General features: G+C 36.2%; 1 protein-coding gene across 4 annotated transcripts in view; it reads right to left on the bottom strand.

Annotated features, from left to right (window-relative positions):
• Positions 1-19,972, bottom strand: part of ARID4B (AT-rich interaction domain 4B) — a 120,972-nt gene that overhangs the window by 24,598 nt on the left and 76,402 nt on the right. For all 4 annotated transcript variants that reach the window (XM_044420111.1, XM_044420103.1, XM_044420119.1 and 1 more), the window contains exons 12-16: positions 16,039-16,111; positions 14,800-14,894; positions 11,177-11,274; positions 9,584-9,839; positions 6,209-6,372 (exon numbers count right to left, since the gene is read on the bottom strand). In XM_044420111.1, the coding sequence (XP_044276046.1) occupies positions 6,209-6,372; positions 9,584-9,839; positions 11,177-11,274; positions 14,800-14,894; positions 16,039-16,111 (686 nt within the window). The remainder of the gene's footprint in view (positions 1-6,208; positions 6,373-9,583; positions 9,840-11,176; positions 11,275-14,799; positions 14,895-16,038; positions 16,112-19,972) is intronic.

Below are 19,972 nucleotides of genomic sequence, written 5' to 3'. Positions count from 1 at the left end.
CTCTCTCTCTCTCTCTCTCTCTCTCTCTCTCTCTCTCTCTCTCTCTGACTATTGAAACAAAAGAAAAGTTTGGGAGAACTAAGAATGGAAGTTTGTGTGAAAAGGCTGAAAACCCATTTCTGGTGATAAAAACAAATTCCTGGGATAAGCATGTGTTCAGATATACTTTTGATCTTTATTTCTAAGGGTGTGTCTGCCCTGTTAAACATTCTGTACATCTTGGGGCTCTTTAAAAAAATCAGAACCAAAGAAGGTCCCATAATCTTGAAGTCTGCCTAACCCCCAATTTAAAATCGCAAAAAGGCCAAAAAGAACAAGTCATTATGTGTCTGGATGGCACTCTCATTTCTTTTTAAAATCTGTTTTTAACCTTCACTGCTGAAAAGTAAAGCTTGGGAAATTATCTAAGTATCAAAGCTTAGAGTAAAAGCAAATAAAATAATCCTTAAAGCCTCAGAGCAGTGTGTAACATCTTCTGGAAGCAAATACAAAGATGCATAAGAAATTTAAAGCAGGGATCATTTTATGTCTTAAAGTGGTGAAGAGTGATCTGCAGTCACAGATGGAAGATAAGATGCAACTAAACTTGAAGATATTCATTTCAGGGAACAGCAGAACTGCCAAGAGTATATATATCTGCATTTTTATCAATAGATTTTTGTAGATCTTTACTACAGACCATAGCATTCTATTCCCAGATTGAAATCTTGCAGTACAGATAAGAAGCAAAGCACTGAACATCATGAAGCAGACATCCTTATGAAATGTAGACCAGTGTGCCTTTGAGAAACCTTACTTTGCTGTGTCTGCAGACAGGGAAAAGCTAGATTTTTTTGTATTCCAACTTTGGTAAAACTCATACAAGGAGTATTTGCATGGAAGATGATTCCTTCAAGATCTTAAACTGTTTTCACAAAACTGCAGCAATGTGAAGATTTTTGGCTAAATGGCAGTATAAAAATGGTATTGCTATAAAGCAAACAACTGACAGCTCAGAGCATTAGAGCTTCAGAATCCAAAGTACATCAATACGATGATAAGATAAGATGAAGATGCGAGCAGTTCCCACATGTAACTATCTCAAGCATGTTCTATAGAACAGGAGCTTCAACTTTCAGAAAAGGAAAATGAAAGAAACCAGTCAGAAGCAGCAAGACAGCACCCTACATTAAAATCTCTTAAGGGAAATAGACAAATATTTGAGTATCATAAATGTAAATACTGTTAAAAGATCAAAGTGAATATTAGTTAAAACATGTAATGGGATCACTATCCAAAATCGAATATATTCCATTTAGATTTGAAAAAAGAAAAATAACAATCTGCCTCAAGTGTAAATCCCCAGTTTAAGTTCCAAACTATCCTGCTACATAATAGTAATAATAGTAGTAGTAGTAATAATAATATAATCATCGAACCCTTCAAAAATGTTTTGCAAGTCTCCAGTAGCACAAACCACCAAAAGGAAAACCTTAAAACCGATGTAAACCAATGGAAGAAACCCAATGAAGTACTTAAACCTTGGTATTTCAATTCAACCGAGATAAACTGATTTCCTGTGATTGTTGTTTTCAAAACAAAATTCATTGTGAGTATAACAACTCCCACAATGTTTCTTCAGTTCAAAGTAATTACTTCCCACAATATTGGCAGAAGTCAATGGAACTCTACTAGCATAAGTCCTCAGTAGATTGTCCCACTAACTATTACTGTTTATCTGTGCCTATGAAGAATGTTTCTCTACACAAACCTATTTTGTTTTCATAGTAACAGTGAAAGCTACATTTGAAAAAAGATGTTTTGACTACAAATCCTACAAACGTTTTAAATTTTCATAAGGTAAATTCTCTTTTAGGGCCGACCAGTCTATTTTTCTCTAAATGGGAAACAGTAAAAATGAATTCTGCATCTCTATTTCCTTTAAAGTGTCCTCTTTATTAATCAGTGACCACATAATACACAATAATCAATAAAAAAGATCTTTTAAAAACCCTTTGCAAAGCCAACTTTCAAAGCAACTTCTTTTAACACATCTTTTTAGATAAAACAACTGAAAAGCCATCTAGACAAAAAAGGTTGTTACGTGTGTCTTTTATTCCTCTGCCTGAAAAAATTACATTATGAAGTACAGTGCCATTTTTGGTGCAAAGGGAACATATTAAATAAAATAATTACAGTTCTTTCTGAAATTCCAAATAAACTCAAACCTGGGTTCTAATGTCAACATGTACCTGAAGGGCATTTTTCTGAACACAACATGAAATAAATTTATCCAAAATGCTATTTGCTTTCCCTAAGTTCTACATGAACAGATATTTAAATATGTTTTACTGATCCCTACAGTATAATCTAAACTCACACCATGTCCCTGAAAGACGAAAGCAATGTAGCAGTGGCATGGAGAGTGCATGTGCCATCTCTGTCAGCATTAAAAGAACGAATTGTTCAACAACCTGACTTAACAAAATAGCATTATTTTATTTCAGCAATCTACCATTGAGAAAAGGTAGTGCAATGTCATGCCAGGAGGCAAGACACATATCAGGAGCAGAAAGAAAACACTGAGGCAGATGAACAGAGAAAAGGCAATAATTTCAAAAACTGTATTTTATACAAGACCAAAACATCAATCTCCTCTGACTCAATCCTATCCTTCCAAGTCCATTTAGAAGCCAGCATGCTTTATTACACTATTTCTAAAGAACTAATAACTCTGGCACACTACAAATTGTGTTTTGCAATAGGATGCCAGTTTTTGGAAAATGCAGCCTCTTTCTTTCATCCATGTTGACACTAAACTGTAGTAAATGTAGTCATTGAACTATGATTAGCACTGGTGGGAATGCAATGCTAAACTACCACTAAGACTAATAAAGGTAGGTTGGATTCCAGGCTGAAGAATGGGAAAGATGGGAAGGGGATCAAGGGAGACTTCCAATTGTAAACTATGGTTGCAAGGAATCAACATTACATCTGTACAATACAAAAGTTAACACACTAGGATGTTCCCTATACTTTAAAATATAGCCCATGAAAAGTGAGTGAGAGAGGAAGGGGGGAGAGGGAGGGAGAGAGAGAGAGAGAGACACCTTATCCCATGCCAACCAGATCATAAGCAGTTTCTTGACAACGAACATCCTCAAAAAGCAGTGGTGGTGAACAGGCATACTAATTTCAACAATTTGTTGTTTACAAAGTAACTCTATTTAAATTATTTCTTTTAATGCAAGCACAGTATAATTTATCTCCAAACTCTAGTAGCTATGAAAGGATTATAGTGATATTGCTTAATTATGTCCAATCTTCCAATTAAATATTCCAGTTTTAAATTATTACTTCATAGAATTGTTCCCAGCATCCACTTAGTAGACTGTCATTCCCTCTAAGCTTTTGTCAAAACATTAGATGAATCAAAGAAGCAAGACATACACTGCAAAGCATCATAACACATGTTTTCTAGAAAAATAAAGCACCCAACACTAAATTCTATAGATTACAAGTCACAAACATTGCAGTTCCAGATAATACATTAACACATTCAGTGATGTATAACTAACAAAGAACCTGGGGATCCTGAATCAGAGTTTTGGAATGCAAGAATTTAGTGTAAATTAGTGAATAGAATAAAATTTCAAAATAAGCAAAGCAGAAGGATCAGACATGTGATTATTTTAACCCATTATTTTAACCCATTTGTAACAACCCTCCCACACATGTACTTTTAATAATCATAAGTGTATATTGCTCTTATTTACAATAAAACCTAGGTTCCCTTTGCTAACTTAGCACATTATACAGATCTGTACATTCATAAGGCACAATTGTGTAGTAGCCAACATGAAGATAACCATGCAAAATTACCTTGATATCCCCCCAAATATTTGAGACTCTGGGTGTCAAAGATATATGAAAAGACTGTAAAGCCCTACAGACCCAAGGCATTAGGGGTAATGGGGAAGAGGTTTTCTAGAAATCCAGAGGCTTACTAACAACTTGCACAATGGTACAATAGCGATTTTATGTTAATACAGCATCTTGGCTAATTATTTTGATGGAAAAAAGATCACAAAATTGACTATGGAATCTGCTCCATATTTTTCAACAATGGGGTCATTTCAGAGCTCCGGAAAAATCTTTGGATATAGCAGGGATTTTTTTCTATTTCATGCTTAACATACGATCAGTTAGATCACAATATCTATATATAAATATGCAAAGCATTTAGTAAGCTGGATATTACCCTCAGTTGCTTGTTATAAGGACCTTTATAATATAGGGGGCCAAACAATTCTATTGCAATCCTGCATCATGCCACCATGACAATGCATGCAACTAGGAATGACCTTAAAATGAAACTGAAGCAGTGTAATAGTTAACATGTACCTCTAAAACAAAAGAAGGCTAACAGTGTAATGCTGCAGGTCCAACGCAAATGACTAGCATTTTCTGAGTCATGAAACTGAATTGCTACAGGCCATTAGATACATCAACTATAAATCAAAATAAAACAAAAAACCAGAAAAATAAAAATGACAAAGCACTAGAGACATTCCACCCAAAAGCAAGCATGGAGCAGCAACCACAGCTTTAATCACATCACTAGCAGAGACTCAGAGCACAAGGATAGAGTATCATTTGCCATTTAAAAAATGGTCAATCATAAACTGTGTGTGCATTATAAATGTGCTCTGAAACCATGCTTGCTGTTAAAAATCTACTTTAACAGAACAGTAACTAGAACTCCCGTCTCCCCTAGGCACACTAGGGAGTCACATCAGACCTAGAGCCACAGTTTGTTGATTTCTGAAGTAGCAAAACCAATTCTTAATGGTCTGATGAACTACCAACTGAATGCAATAAATTTTAAAAACCATTGAGTGCTACTTTGTACGGAACAATAATCTTGACAACTGCATCCTCAAAAGTAACATTTATAGTCAAAGGTTACACATACTTATCTAAGTCCAAGTACATGCAAGAACAGAGAAGCATGCATATCCCTGTTCTCCTTACATAGTTTTTCGAAGATTCCCCTCAATGATATTTCTCCTATAACACTTTCCTCTTCAGTTGCTTTCTAGAATGCCTCATTTTATTTATCCTTCATCTCCTCAGTATCACCCAACCCCAAACTCCAACAGCAACACATGTGAAAGCATATAACACTGAACCTATAATAACAGATATAATTTTCAGTGTAGTCAAACATATGACATTAAGGCAGGTACAGACTACTGGTATAAACTGAAAAGTTTAATGAATATATTAAATTTCTAAAAGCTGAATAGGAAATATATATATATACACACACACACGCATTCACTTCTAGTATTCCCTTTTCTCCTCAAAACACAAATACCTGAAAGAAAAATTCATCACAAATTCATAAGCTTCAATATGAAGAGCATTAAAGCTGCTTCATCACATCAGAAGACAATAAGCCAATTTCAGAATATTTTTCATGTACATTTGCATTTTTACAAATTGATCGACCATATACCTTTTTTCCTAAAAGGCATTTGTTAATTAAAAAATTGCTGAGTGTATTAGATTAAGTTGATATGGTTATCATATCCAGATTTGAGAAACAGTAAGACAATACTATAATTTCATCTGGATTTCTAACACTTTTATCAAAGCCTGCTAGCAAAATCAAGGAACTGCTAGCAGGATTGATACAAATACTTAATCAGATGCTTCAGTTCCAATTATAAAGTGTCAATTAACACTTGGCTTCTGAATACAAAGTTATATTTCCTTCTGACAGGTATTTGTATCAGTGCCATCTCTGAATATGCATTTGCCTTTTTTTCAACATCCTTTTGTAATAGCTCTCCAAATCTTCTTGATCTACACTTCTGTCACCTAGTGGCCTTGGCCACTTCATTTTTTTCCCTCCAGTTTTTATTTCATCCTGTGTCACTCCTATTCACTTCTATTGAATCTCCATTAATCAGAACAATGAAGATGGCTTATCTTATACAACCTCTGCAGTCTTTAGAAAAAGGGTGCAAATGACCTGGTCAAACAGGTCAACCACATTCAACAGAGAGTCCTAAATAAAATGGAGAACATTCTGATGAGAGATGTTAAGCAATGAAAACATTTCCTTTTAAGTTAAATTGTTCATTGATTAAGGACAACTCTGATTTGAAACTCAGTATTGCTTCCCTTATATAATATAACTGAAAATAAAGGTGACTCTTACTTTGATTTCTCCCTCTCTTCGGTTTCTAGACTGGTGTTCTGATTTCCCAGGTCTTTATTCTTCTCATCCTCTTTATATTCCAGTTTGGCTTCTTCATCTGTTTTTGTTATTCTTAATTCCTTTTCCTGTTCAGTGTAAGATTCTTGAAAAACTTTTTTGCTTCCCTAAGAGATACAAAAACATTTCTCTAGCTCACAAATGTTAAAGAAACTGTGACGCCATGAGGAAAAAGGTTTTTTCTTCTTTTTCTGAGGAAAAAATCCTAATGTTTTTGAAAAAATATAAAATTATATTATATTATTGGATTTACATTCTGCCCTTCCTCACAGGGAACTTTCTTATAAAACCTAAATTTACCATAAAAATAAGAAATAATGCATTATGTTAAAAATGCACATTAAAATGTACTGTATATTCATGGGGCTCCTTTTTAAACTGAAAACACAAATCTAACCAAGATATGATATCAAACTGAAAGTTGCTGTACCCCAACAACATGGTCTACTCACACATAACTCCCACTGAGTTCAAAAGGGCTTAAGCCCAGGTTAAATGCCCAGGTAAACAACTGCAACCTTAGAAATCTAAATATACAGGTAAGGCTTCTCAGCTGGAAAAAATATAACAAACCAAAACTTGAAAGTAGAAACCATCAACAATGTACAAACCAAAAGGATTTCTTAAATTATTTGGGCTTTGAAATAATATGTATCTCTGTTTTACTATGCAAAATCCATCTGTTTTTGGTCAAAAGCTCAAAAACTAAACATACCAATAAAATAATCAATTGTTAATAGTGCTGTTAGTTTAGCATTCAGTTAAATGCAGTGATAATTCTATCATCAAAACTAGTACTGTTCTGGAACCAAGAGATTTACACCAGGAATTGGCTTTTGAAACACTGCTTTAAAAACTGCTTCAGTCATCCCAAAAAATAAAGTACTCCATAAAACAGAAGTAGCCCAAACTGAGGCTCATTAGCCACATCCAACTCTTTGAATTTATTTTGTGGCTCACCACTTGCCACTTCCACCCGTGAGCATCTGCTTACAGTTCTCAAGCATCTGACATTTACCATATGTGGCTCCATTGGACAAGTCTCAATAACTCCTGTTGGGGCCTTCTCACTATTTGATCCACTTTATGGAAAGTCTCCTGCATGGAGCAACCTGGAAGTTTCCCCACTAAGGGATCTGTTTGCAAGGACCCAACATAGGTTTTTTTCCTTGAATTATTCTTGTACTACTGCTTCAATGTATACAAGATACAGTGGTACCTCGGTTCATGAACGCATCAGTTCACGACCAAATCAGGTAGCAAAAAAAAAATGTTGGCAAATTTTTGCCTCCATTTGCAAACTCCGTATCAGGTGACAACCACAATCGCGGCCATGTTCCCACACGAACACAATCGCGATCGCAGCCATCTTCCACACACAAACACTCCAAACAGTAACCTTCTCCCCACCCACCACGAGGGGGAGCCATGTCGGTGCACTCACCTCAGTCAAGGCCTTCCCGGCTCCTCGCCACCGCCCTGCTTCCAAGCCGGAGGAAGGTTCCCTTGCAGATGCTCACCCAGCTCCGGGAGGGGGAGCAGGAGGAGGCTGGAGAGGTGAGGGGGGGCAGCTCCCTTGGCCAGGAGAGGGCCACAAGGAGGGGGGTAATGGGTGCATTCTGCAGACCGAGATGAGGGGAGGAGAGGGACAGGGCCACGGCCGGCTGAGCGGGGCGCCTCTCACCTCTCCCTGCTGCGAGGGGAAGCAGCATGGCGGCTGCTTGGTGGCAGCGGCTTCCCTGAAAAGGCCATGGAGGAGGTGTAGGAGCCTTGGTCTGTCCTCCCCAGGGCTCGGCAAGGCAGTTGCAGCTTGGCACGTAGTCTAGGGATGTGGCTCTTATTTTTGTGGTTTTAAAAAATGTATTACGTGTTTGTTTGTTTAAAACTTTTATATGCTGTCCTTTACGTATACCATAAAGTTATGGTTCAGAACGAATTAACCTTATTTACATTGAACCTTATGGGGAAATTTGACTTGGTTCATGATCAATTTGGGTCACGACCAGAATCATGGAACGGATTAAGTTTGTGAACCAAGGAACCACTGTACTAAGGAAAAATGAACTGATAGAAGACCACAATTTTTCTTCAGTTTCATTGAATTCATTATCAGTAATAATGTACATTATCTGCTATTGTTGTCAAATAATCAGACTGTGATATGAATAAGTGTAGTCATTTGCATAACCCATGGTGAGCCCATAGATTATATGTAGCCTCCATTTTGAATATGCAACTGCTGTCCAGGGGTTGTCACGTCATGTGAACCAAGTGAGCTGAGGTTGGCCATGGCTGGTTGCTGGTTGCAGGGATACACAAGAGATGTTGACTCTCGCTTGCCGGGATCTTACGGTATGACAACACCTGAGCAACATTCATTCATTCATTAATACATTCATTTAAACATTTTTATGCCGCCCCATTCGCCGAAGCCTCGGGGCGGCTTACAACAATTTAACTTGGTGCATCACAGCCTGTCATGGGTAAAATAACAAAAGTTGCACTATGTTGTCTGAATGGTGAATGTGTTATTATTTCCGTTTAAAATTTAAAAGATAAGTGCAAGATTTTTATGAAATCTAACTCAGGCTCCTGCATAATTTTAGCTTTTTAAAGATATACATTTACCTTATTTTTTTCAACTTGAATAAAACATAGCTGGGTTAAAGGATAAAACTGCCATTCATAGAATTGTAATGTGATCTGCAGAAAAATTAAGATAGCAATTTTTTCTTTTGCTTAGGTATACTATCTACATAAGTGATGAAGGAACGCAGAACCACATATTTATTTTAAAAGCTTTTTCAAAGAATTAGAGGTCCTATAAGCACTGCAAGACTCCTTTATTTATGGCCACTTACGAGTGCACATTCTTTTAAAATTAAACAGTCAGCAGCTCACACTGGATTGGGATTATGGCATGTAGGAAGGGAAATTAAATGCTATACTATAATGGGGGTAGTGGTAATGGGGGTAGTGGTAACACTGAGCTTCTTATTTGCCATGGAAGGAAAGTTCGCATATCCTTTATTTTCTTTCAGCCTAAACAGAATTTTTACCAGGCCTTGTTTGAAATTCTGTAGGATCCCAACAAATATTTTGGCCAGTAAATCCTCTAAATATTAGGTAGGCCAGAACCACAAAGGACTGTGGTCATTAATATCTCAACCAATGTAACAAGATTAACAAATGCTAATGTTAGATTAAATATGTTTATATGTATAGTTTTCCAGAAACACTATGAACCCAAAGAAGACTTGACTGTAATTTATATAAGGATGCATTGTATAAACCAGCAAAACAGAATTCAGCTCTTACCAATGTGCAGGATTTATCATTTTCTTTTCGTTCATTCTCATTCTCAGTTGGCATGATTTGCTGCTTTGTAACATTTGCTTCATTCTCTTTTTCGTCGGTTTCGACTTTTATTTCTTTTATATTTAGTTCAGTTTCTTCATGTTTTTTCACATCTTTTTCATACTCTTTTGAGGGCTTGCTTGCTATTTTATCTGGTAATGCCATTTTAAATTCAACATTAGCTGAAGTGCAGTACTCTTCAAAGCCATAGAGGTATCTAAAAAATGACAGTAACATGCAAAGGTCAGTTGACACTGGTTTTCCTTATGAGGCAGCTACTCTTTTTAGAATATCAATTAATTTGCTAGATAATCATGGTTCAAGACTGTTGAACTGTTAAAATTAACATAGATTAAAATTTCATTTCAGCTAAAGTTGCTCTAAAAATTGCCAAAAAGATTAACTTGTTTAATGAACAAAGTATCTGAAAGTATACTGAGACTGGTCAGTCTGATAACACAGATACTCAGGAGTAAATTGTAATACACTATAAAAGAAATTCAAGAAATTTAAAATTTACAGTTGCAAGAGGTCATCTCTGGGCCTTTGTGAGAACATCAGTGTTGATTTGATTAATCAGTTATTATACATGGCCTCATAGTGACAACACAGAACATAATCCTAAAGTGGAAGGTGTCTAAACGGCTCTGATCTTGGAGACTTGGTTCCAACCACAGCCCTGCAGGTATTCCAGCATGGCAGAAGGAACAGTGGAAGTGTCTTATCTCTTTTCACTCTCTGTGGACTCCCTCAACCACCCCCAAATTCAGTTAAACTGGCCTTAGAACTCATCTACTATCCCCTCTGCCTGGAGATGGCAGATCTTTTCAATGCATGGCCACCCCTACCATACACCCAACATGTTCATTTCTTTTTCTCAATGAGCTCAGAGTTCTGAATTTGTAGAGAAAGGAAACCCAGGGACCACATCTGTTTTCTAGCTTCCCGTTGACCCCACCAATTTTTCCCTAGCCAGTACTGTTGAATGGTTTCCTGGGTTTTCTACAGCCATTCTTCCATTTTAAAAGGTTGAAGAATCAGTAACTAGCATCAGTAAGAGCTTTTTTTTTGGGGGGGGGGGAGTGCTGGTATCTTTGGACCTGTCCTTTTTGGCTTTTGACTCATCCAACACTGAAAAGTGTCTCCCTCCCAAAGGCCCTCCAAAATGGAATTTTGGCCTTCAGGCTGAAGGAGGTTCTGCTTCTCTGGTCAAACATGACATTTCAGAGATCTCCACAGTTACTAGGAGAAGCTAGGAGTGGGACTCTCATGACAGAAAATGCTCTGAGGTGACTACAATTTCAGACGGGTTTCTTGAACAATCCTATGGTCTCTGGGTTAAGACTGACTTCCAGACAAACAGGTGTAGTCTGGCAATCTAAGAATAGTAAAGGCCTAGAAATGTGTAAAGATTTTTAAAATATGGGAATGAAAAAGTATATCATAGTATAAATGCACTGACCAGGACAAAAGATTAATTTTGGCTGAAATAAAGAACTTGGCTTTTGAGTACAGAAATGAAACACTGAACACCCTAATTGCAGAACTACTAACTTTTTGTAAGCACATTTAACATTATATCCAGCAGCAGAGTTCAAGACAGGGATTCCAAGATCCTGATACACTTGCTTCCAAACTGCACCACTTTCAATCTATAAAACAAAATGGAAATCGTTATCTCAATAAAATCTTCATGTTTATGTTTAAGTGAATGATTCTGTGCTGATTAAATAAAATGTGCTTTTAAATGAAAGGGCCCAAAATTTCAAGAAAAAGTAATGTGATAAAGTATCCCCTCCTTCATATTACAGTAAGTTGTTTTATATTATTACAGTTTCAAGTTTCAAGCCATATTCCTACATCTGTTCTATGTGTGCAGATCCTCCTCACTGCTTTGTCCTCAGGCCCAAATCACACACACACACACACACAGGTGTAACATTTACAGTGTTTACCATGTGAACAATCAGATACAATGAAGTACAATCTATAGCTGACAACACCTGAAAATGAGGATTGCAATTATTGAAGATCTGTTCATTGAAGTGTATGTGTGGCAGATGCTGCACATTATTTCCAATGAACCTAGGTGAGCTACATCTAGGCTCATAACAGCAAGAACCAAACTATGCCTAACCAATCCCATTGCACCTGTGTAGAAACAGAACAACCTTCCATTATGATATCTAATTTGTTCACAGGGGCAAGGATATCTTAGGGGCAAGGAGCAGGGAGCAAATCAATTCAGATTTTAAAAAGTTTTTCCAACAGATATTTTTCTTTATTACATTTTAAAACTTTGTATTTTGAAATGTTGTGGACTTTTCCTTTTTCAGGATGGAAGTTACTCATTCCATGCCAAAATGTCAACCTCCACACTATTAAGATTTGGGACTTTAGAAGATGGCTTGGTGGAAGCAGCCAGAGAAATAAAAATTTTCACCTTGAGGCCATGGAAAAGTCACAGGAAACAGAGGCAAAAAGAAATGCAGCCACATTTTTTTGCCTGTTCTCCCTTCTACTCACAATATGGGCATCTGACAGTAACAATGAGGCTACTGTCAGTACATGACTACCACAGTGTATGGTGTTTATACACAGCTAAGTTTTCTGGGAATACTACTCAAGGGGGGCCACAGTTGAAATTGCCTCAGTCTTCAAAAGATAATTTGATGAGGTTTATAAAGAACCAAAAACATGCTACTTATACTGGCTAGAATCAAATTTAAGCTCACTTCATTACATTTATAGAAACTTTCCTGTTGCTTCTCAGCTGATTATTCCATAAGAGACTTAATTACAAATTCTAACTTGGCAGCTATGCAAAAGAAGCTAAAGCAGCGAATACTTTTCAAAAAAAAAGTCTCCAGTAATGAAAATTTTAGGAAATAAGATCATATAACCAGGTTTCAATCATTCCACCTGCTGCAGCAGTCTTCCCTAACCTGTTACCCTCCAAATGTTTTAGACAGAAATACAAGCATATACTATGAATATGTAACCCCACAGGTGGTACTGCCCAATGAAAGAGCAGTTTTCCCACTGGATGTAGCAGTAGTGAAGAGAGGAAATATTCCCTAGGTGTGGGATTTATAGAAAATATTTATATTTCTGGGTCTAAGGAATACCGTGTCACTATAACTTCTTTTATCTCAGGCCCATTCTTTCAATCTCTACCCGGCTAAATACCCCTACATGCAGGTCCAACTATATGGAACAAATTTCCTCTGACACCAGAACTACTCTTACAGTATTACTGGCTGCTGGACTGTTTATTACAGCCTAATTCTGGCACTGCTCTCTGGTGAGCATAAAAATCAGCAAAACTCAAGTCCAACTATGAATTTATAGAGGTGGGTAGAGATCCTCCCAATAGTTGCACAGGGATTCTTCCTTGCTCAGCTGGGAAGAAAACCTGGTACTGTTTAACAGCTATGCATCAAAACACCTGGAAACCCTTGACCATGCATAAACTGCCAGTCTTCCCAGCTTTAAAACTGAAAGGAAATGAGATACTGCAGTCTGATGTCATGCTGGGTATTTCAATAGTTGTTCTCAACCTGTTATTCTTCTCATCTTCTCTTTTCTAGGTACAAGCAGAGTATGTGAAATGGATGTTCTTGCCTAACCATGCTTACTTGTGATTTCATTAATACTGAATACATTAATGTAGCAAGAGGAATTGGACAGTACTTTAAATTCAATTTTTAGTATCAATTAGCAAATCATTCATTGTTTTAGACAATTAACACCACTCTATGAGGCCTGTTCATATGATGTGCTGGCAGCATGGTTGCCACTGAAATACAAATGTCTGTACATAGTTCTATGTGTTAAGTCACTTCTACTTGCTTTAGATCCATTTTTGAGAACAGCTTTAATACATTTGCCCAAAGGCTACTAACAATTTGCAGTTGTTATTTCTATAGACATGTAAGCAAGTTCCATCTTATCAACTGAGTTACTCATCCATGAAAAGTCACCTATAATTTTTCCACTATAAGGTCTGAATATTTTACACCTGGATTCTGCCCTTAATATGGTTCAAGAACATAGGTATGTACTGATCTTCTGCCTTTTCAATAAACTACGGCAAGGGGAGGTATAGAAATGTTTTAATAAATAATAAAATAAATAAATAAATAAATAAATAAAGAAAGAAAGAAAGAAAGAAAGAAAGAAAGAAAGAATTTCTATACATCCCTGGGGCAAATGACTTGCATTATCCACCCATCTTGGTCAATACTTCTAGGATTTCAGGAAAAGCAAATGTGACTTTATGTGGTTCACACTGCTCACCAGTTGACATTTATGTGTAGGGCAAGCATTAAGAAGAAGTAAATGTAGAAGTGACTTCTTTTGAAAAGTGTGACAATTTTCCCAGCAATCAGAATACATTACCGAAGTAGGAGTTTCACTGTAGTTTCAATTTTAAATAACAAGTAACTGCTTAGAGATGTATTTTGATATCGTAAGCATTAAATAAATTGAAAATAAAATAAAATATAATCCAGTATGCATTCTATCAGCTACTTGCTTAGTAATTTTAATGCGGTAACAGGGAATTTCTCTCCATGTTTTATACATTAATTGCACTACATACAATAAGGGGTTGACCACCCATTTTCAATTAAATATTTGCTATCATGAGGGCATTTAAATTTCTTTGCAAATAAAAAAATGACTGTTTATATTCTCAGGAAGCTCTGTATGCATTACCTAATACTGAGCTTCTATAGTTCTTACAAGGAATCACAGAATACATACAACCCTGTTAATATATGCATACATTACAAATCAAAGCATCATGTGGATAGGTAAGAGGATACATGTTTTAACTTAGAGCACAACTCTTAGGACTCCTTTACCCATTAGTTTTTAAAATAAGATCATTTTCCATGTTAAAGAAGAAACAGTTATTTTTTTCTACTAGTCAAATTTCTCCCCATAAAAGAAATAACTTTGCTAATTGAATATTATATCAGCTGCATTTTTCTTGGGTTTTTTTTTAAAAGAAAAAGAATCTCACCATTGCAAACAAACTAGTATGTCAAGGAATTCTGAGAGTTGTGTCCGTATCATCTTCCACATAGCTCTTTCCATATGTATTTTAAAGATGTACTATCAAGTTTCCTTCAGATCATGACATTCTTTATAGCCTGATTTACAGTACTTACATTATCAAATCCTCCAAGCTTGTGTACAAGTCTGAATAACTTGAAAAGATTCAAGTTTCTGTACCCAAGTACAGGTCGCTTATTAATAGGAGTCCCTGTGAACGAAAGTATTTTGAAGTGTGGCTTTTTAGCTTAGCAAGGAAAACTCATATTCTAAGATAATTACATGAATCAATTCAGAATTTCAATCCCACAAACAAACCACACATGTACTACAAATACTGATTCAAAAGTAATTCCTACCATCTTCAAAGGAATTTATACCCAGTTGCACAAGTGTGCAACAACAGACGTATCTTCCTAATTAACAATCATGTTGCACAGCTCAAATGAGACATTTTTATTTGAAAGATAATTTTAATTATCAATTAAAAAATTGCTCTAAATACTTAGAAAAGCAATTTTCAAAGTAGTAAACATAGTATAAAGGCCCATGAAGACTATCTGATGCAATATCTTTCAAACTCCAGTTAGTTAATGTAATACATGTCTTGTCAAATAACTTCAATTTGCCCTGTGACTACTTACAGTTCAGTAAATGACAATATAATACAACCATACTATGATGAACTGCCTATGTTTGTCCTACAATAATTTTTATCTTCAGGCCTGCAACCTCAAAATGCAGCTTATGAAACTGAACACAGCCTACCAGCCATGTATATGAGCCACCAGTGATGTAAACCTTCCGTTTTAGTTGTCTGCCTGTGCCTGGAAAAATATGGGTTAAACTCAAGCACCTTGCAGTCCACAACAATTTGCTAGTGGGATGTTTGGTTCTGGAGCGGCAAGTTGTGGAAGCATGTTAGATTATGCATTTTACAGACATACACGAAATGTATACTAGGCTCTGTTGATTATTTAGGTATTGTTATTTGCTGCTGTTTTTCAATTATTATACTGTATTTAAGATTGTGTTTGTTTTTAACTTTGATAATAAATCTTTTACTTGACCCAGAAACACTCTTTTTGATGAAGGTATAGAATACAAATGGTAGAAAACAATGAACAAATAATGGGTTTAATACACAAATAAGTCACAGGCTATATCCCATATACAACCAAATTATTTTTAAAAGCTAAGATATTTATTTTGAAAACTATGAATAACTTTTTTTAAAGGAACAACTTTTAACTGGCCAAAATGAAAAAAGACAAGGCTCTATTGGATTCCTTCAAGGCAACTTAAAGCATACTTTTCAAAAGCCAACTATAAAATAAACACAATGAAATACACACCCCTGTCTTCCATGAATTTATACAGCTGCTGAAGGAAGTTCTCTCTTTCTTCAGGAAAGGGTTCTACTTCTTCCTGATTTAAATAATCCAATAGGTAAAAGAAAATGTTAGCATATGCTGTAAGCCATGGAATGTTTATCTAAAAAACTATTTCAGGTAAATATGTGTATATTTAAGAAGAAAGTTCAATCACTATTATATAATTCTTCATTATTTAAGTTCTAAGAACAAATTTAACATCTCTAACTTTAAACTATAACTCTTATTTTTAAGCTTATTTTATTGTAAAATGTTTACAGAGCTGCAGTTAGAAAACTGTATACACATAGCACCATCCTTTGCATGTCTGATCAGAAATACAGATCCTTGAATTCAATAGGCTTACTCCCAAGAAAGCCAGTATAGCAGGCTTTGCAGTACCTCCAACCAAGTGTACCACAATTGGCTAAAGACCATGCCATGAAGGTTTCATCTGAGGTGCTACACCCTTTTACCTAGTCCCTGCCCCCAACCTGGGGAAAAATTCCCACTGTTATCTCCAATCACCGGACTAAGATCATTGGACTAGCTATCTCTGATTACTGCTGGCACTCCTTTTCCATGCCTCTTTCTACATGGAAAGAAGATACGTGATTTTAAAAAAAGTTTATGTTGCATAGGATCACACCTTAAAGTACCATTTATTGAAGCTTCAATTATTAGATAACTAAACTCAGCTGATTTAATCTATGGTTAAACTTTCTCTCCAGAGGAAAAATACCCTACTAAGGAATTGGCAGCTTTTGTTGACCAGCAAACTAACTCCAGGTTCTACCAAAATTTGTCAGACCATTAATAGTTTCAATTTCTCATATGTGAGTTGGGGAGGGAAATCACAGCAGGTAAAATTTGTACTAACTTCTTTAACACAGTCATACTGAAAGAATGGTGAATGACTCAGTAAAATATTGGCAAATCACCATAAACAACAAAAACATCACACCACTATGTTCTTAAACTTTAATGGCTGTAAGATTCTAGTTTTAAATATGGTTCTATTCCATCAGCACTCAATGCTGCTTTTATTGCAGTAATTCCTAAACCAGAAAGAGATCATACTTCTGTGTTAGTTATCAATCTATTTCACTGATTAATGTTGAGATTAAAATACTAACTGAACTTTTGGCTGATATCTACTACAAGTTATTACCAGGTTACTCCAACTGGACGAGGCTGGATGCTTTAAAAATAGGCAAGGGACTGACAGTATTAGATTGGTTGTTGATCAGATTCCATAAATAAGGACAGAACAGACAAGCTGCCATTATCTCTCTCAATGCAGAGAAAACCTTTGATAAAATTTAGTGGCTATGTATTTTTGCCACAGAATTCCAGAAATGAATTACAATTTTATATGAAACCCCTAAAGCCATAGTTAAAGCCAACAGTGCCTTGTTTGAGTTCTTTCTTCTTGAGAGAAGAGATGCACCTGACAGGGTTGTACTCTTTCCCCACTGGTATTTGATTTATTTTTTAAAGCCATGCCATGTGCTATCTGACAAAACCCGAGTATTCATGAATTTGTGAATAATGCATTAAAATACAAAATTATTCTTTATGTGGATGATCTTTTTTATTTTGGAAATTCTGTTATCTGGCCTTGATGGAGATAATTAATGATTTTGGACACTTATCTGACTATTCTATTAACAAGTCAGAACTCATGTCTACTAGAGATAACACACCCATACAGAGTTAACTAATTAGCAATTCTGACTCTGTACTGAATGTGTTACTTATCTGAGAACCCTTCTCCCAACAGACATATCACAAATGAGTAAGCTGATTAATAATATCACATTGGCAAATATGCATCTATATTGTCAAGTTTATAGGTAGAATGCAATGAAAGTAATACCTCAAATACCTACGTTTTCATACCAATCCTTTATACATGACAAGTATTTACGGAAGTTTAATGCTTTGTTTTGTAAATTCTTATGGGGTTCCACTCCACCACAAATATCACCAATAGGGGTGCAACTTCTAATCGGAGAGGGTGGATATGGCCTTTCTGACCTTTTTTAAATCATTGAGCTTATTTGCTAACTTATAATTAATTTTGTTTTTTCTAATTGAATTATATTCTTCTTCTTGTTCTGCTTTGGAATCTTCATTTCTGGAAATTCTCTCAGATGGATTCCATTGTGCTTTTGCTATACCAAAGTAGTTATGCACTGTGTATCTTATTAACTCACCGGTATTCAAAGTGCTCACACTAACATATAAAGCCTTAAACGGTTTGACACCAGAATAGCTAAAGGAATTCCTATCTCCATATATCCCTAGCAGACCACTCCGGTTATGATGAAGGCCCTCCTTCATGAATCAAACCCACCCCCCAATGCGGTGAGGGGGAAACGGCGAGGAAAAACGCCTTCTCTGTTGTCGCACCTCACCTTTGGAATTCCCTTCCAAGGCAGGTGCAACTGGCACCCACTTTGTTTTGCTTTCAGTGCCAAGTTAAGACCTTTTTATTTAGTATCTGTTTTTAGATTGGACTATTGGTTTGCTGCTGGTTTATTGGTTATATTGTATTTATATTTCATCCTGTTCTATTTTATACAGTTGCATTTATATTGTATTTTGATCATATGTTTGATCGTTTTGACTGTTGTTGTTATTTTCATATTGCACTGTGAGTTATGGTACATTGCTAAAGTGCTACTACTGAAATTAAATTACAGATAACTGAATTTGATTGATTTCTTATCTCTGATTTGACTAAAGAAGTCAACTGGAAATTCCATTTTTTCTCCAAAAGAAAAACATCCTGCTATGGAATTAGCAGGCTTTGTAGACCAGCACATATACACATGGCACCAAAGAAGATGATGTTGTTGATGATGATGATGATAATGAAGATGAAGAAGAACTAGAGCAGCTGCAGTTGTTCTCTATTGGTAGAGTAGAACAGTAGAGAAATCTACTGTAGTTGTTCTCTACTGCAGTTCTCTAGCAGTTGTAGCAGCTAGAGAAATGTGAACATGTTCATGTCTTATTTTGTAGACCTGGACAGATAGGATAATTTTTACTTTAGATCAGCTTGCTGACATTTTGCCATTCTCTGTTTTGCAGGCTATGGCTGCATCCCACTAAACACAAGTGAAACATTGGTTAAAATCTTGGTTTGGTTCTGTCACCTTGATAGCTTCAGAGGCACCTGCCTTATGGATTGTTCACATCACATGACAACTCACACTTGATATTGAATGTGGGCTGCCACTGAACTATGGGTTGTTGTATCAGAATGTAAGAACATAAGCCATGATGGACCGGACCAAAAGTTCACCTAGTCCAGCACTAGGTACACACAGGATTCCTTGAACAGGAGGGGTGCAAGACCTCTGCCCACTCACGCTCCTCAGCAAGTGGTGCATAAAGGGATGCCATCTCTGGTAAAGGAGTTAACACATAGCCAGCAAGGATTATAGCCACTGATAGCCACCGCCTCCTCCCTAAATCTGTCCAATCCCCTTTAAAAGCCATCCAAATTGGTGGCCATCATAACTTCCCATGGCAGCAAACTTCCCATAGTTTTACTGTACATTGTGTAAAGAAATACTTCCCTTTATCTGTCCTAAACTTCCCACCTATCAACTTCATGGGATGACCCTAGGTTCAAATCATTAAGTTATGGGAAAGGGGAAAAAATGTCTTCCCCTCCACTCTTTCCACAACATGAATTATTTTAAACGCTTTAATGTTTACTCCCCTCTCTCACCCTTTTTGTAAACTAAACAGTTCCAGTTATAGTAGCTGCTCCTCACAGGAGAGATGCTCCAGCCCGACCTTTTTCACTGCCCTGCTCTGTACTCTTTCCAACACAGTAATGTTCCTTTTCATGTAAGGCAATCAGAATTGAACATAATATTCTAAGTGTAGTTGTTCCAAA

The sequence above is a fragment of the Varanus komodoensis genome, unplaced genomic scaffold (genome assembly GCF_004798865.1).
Source record: "Varanus komodoensis strain SLA01 unplaced genomic scaffold, ASM479886v1 scaffold1, whole genome shotgun sequence".
NCBI classification, from domain to species: domain Eukaryota; kingdom Metazoa; phylum Chordata; class Lepidosauria; order Squamata; family Varanidae; genus Varanus; species Varanus komodoensis.
The sequence above is the reverse complement of the archived record's forward strand: the minus strand, read 5'-3'. Positions and strand labels throughout refer to the sequence as shown.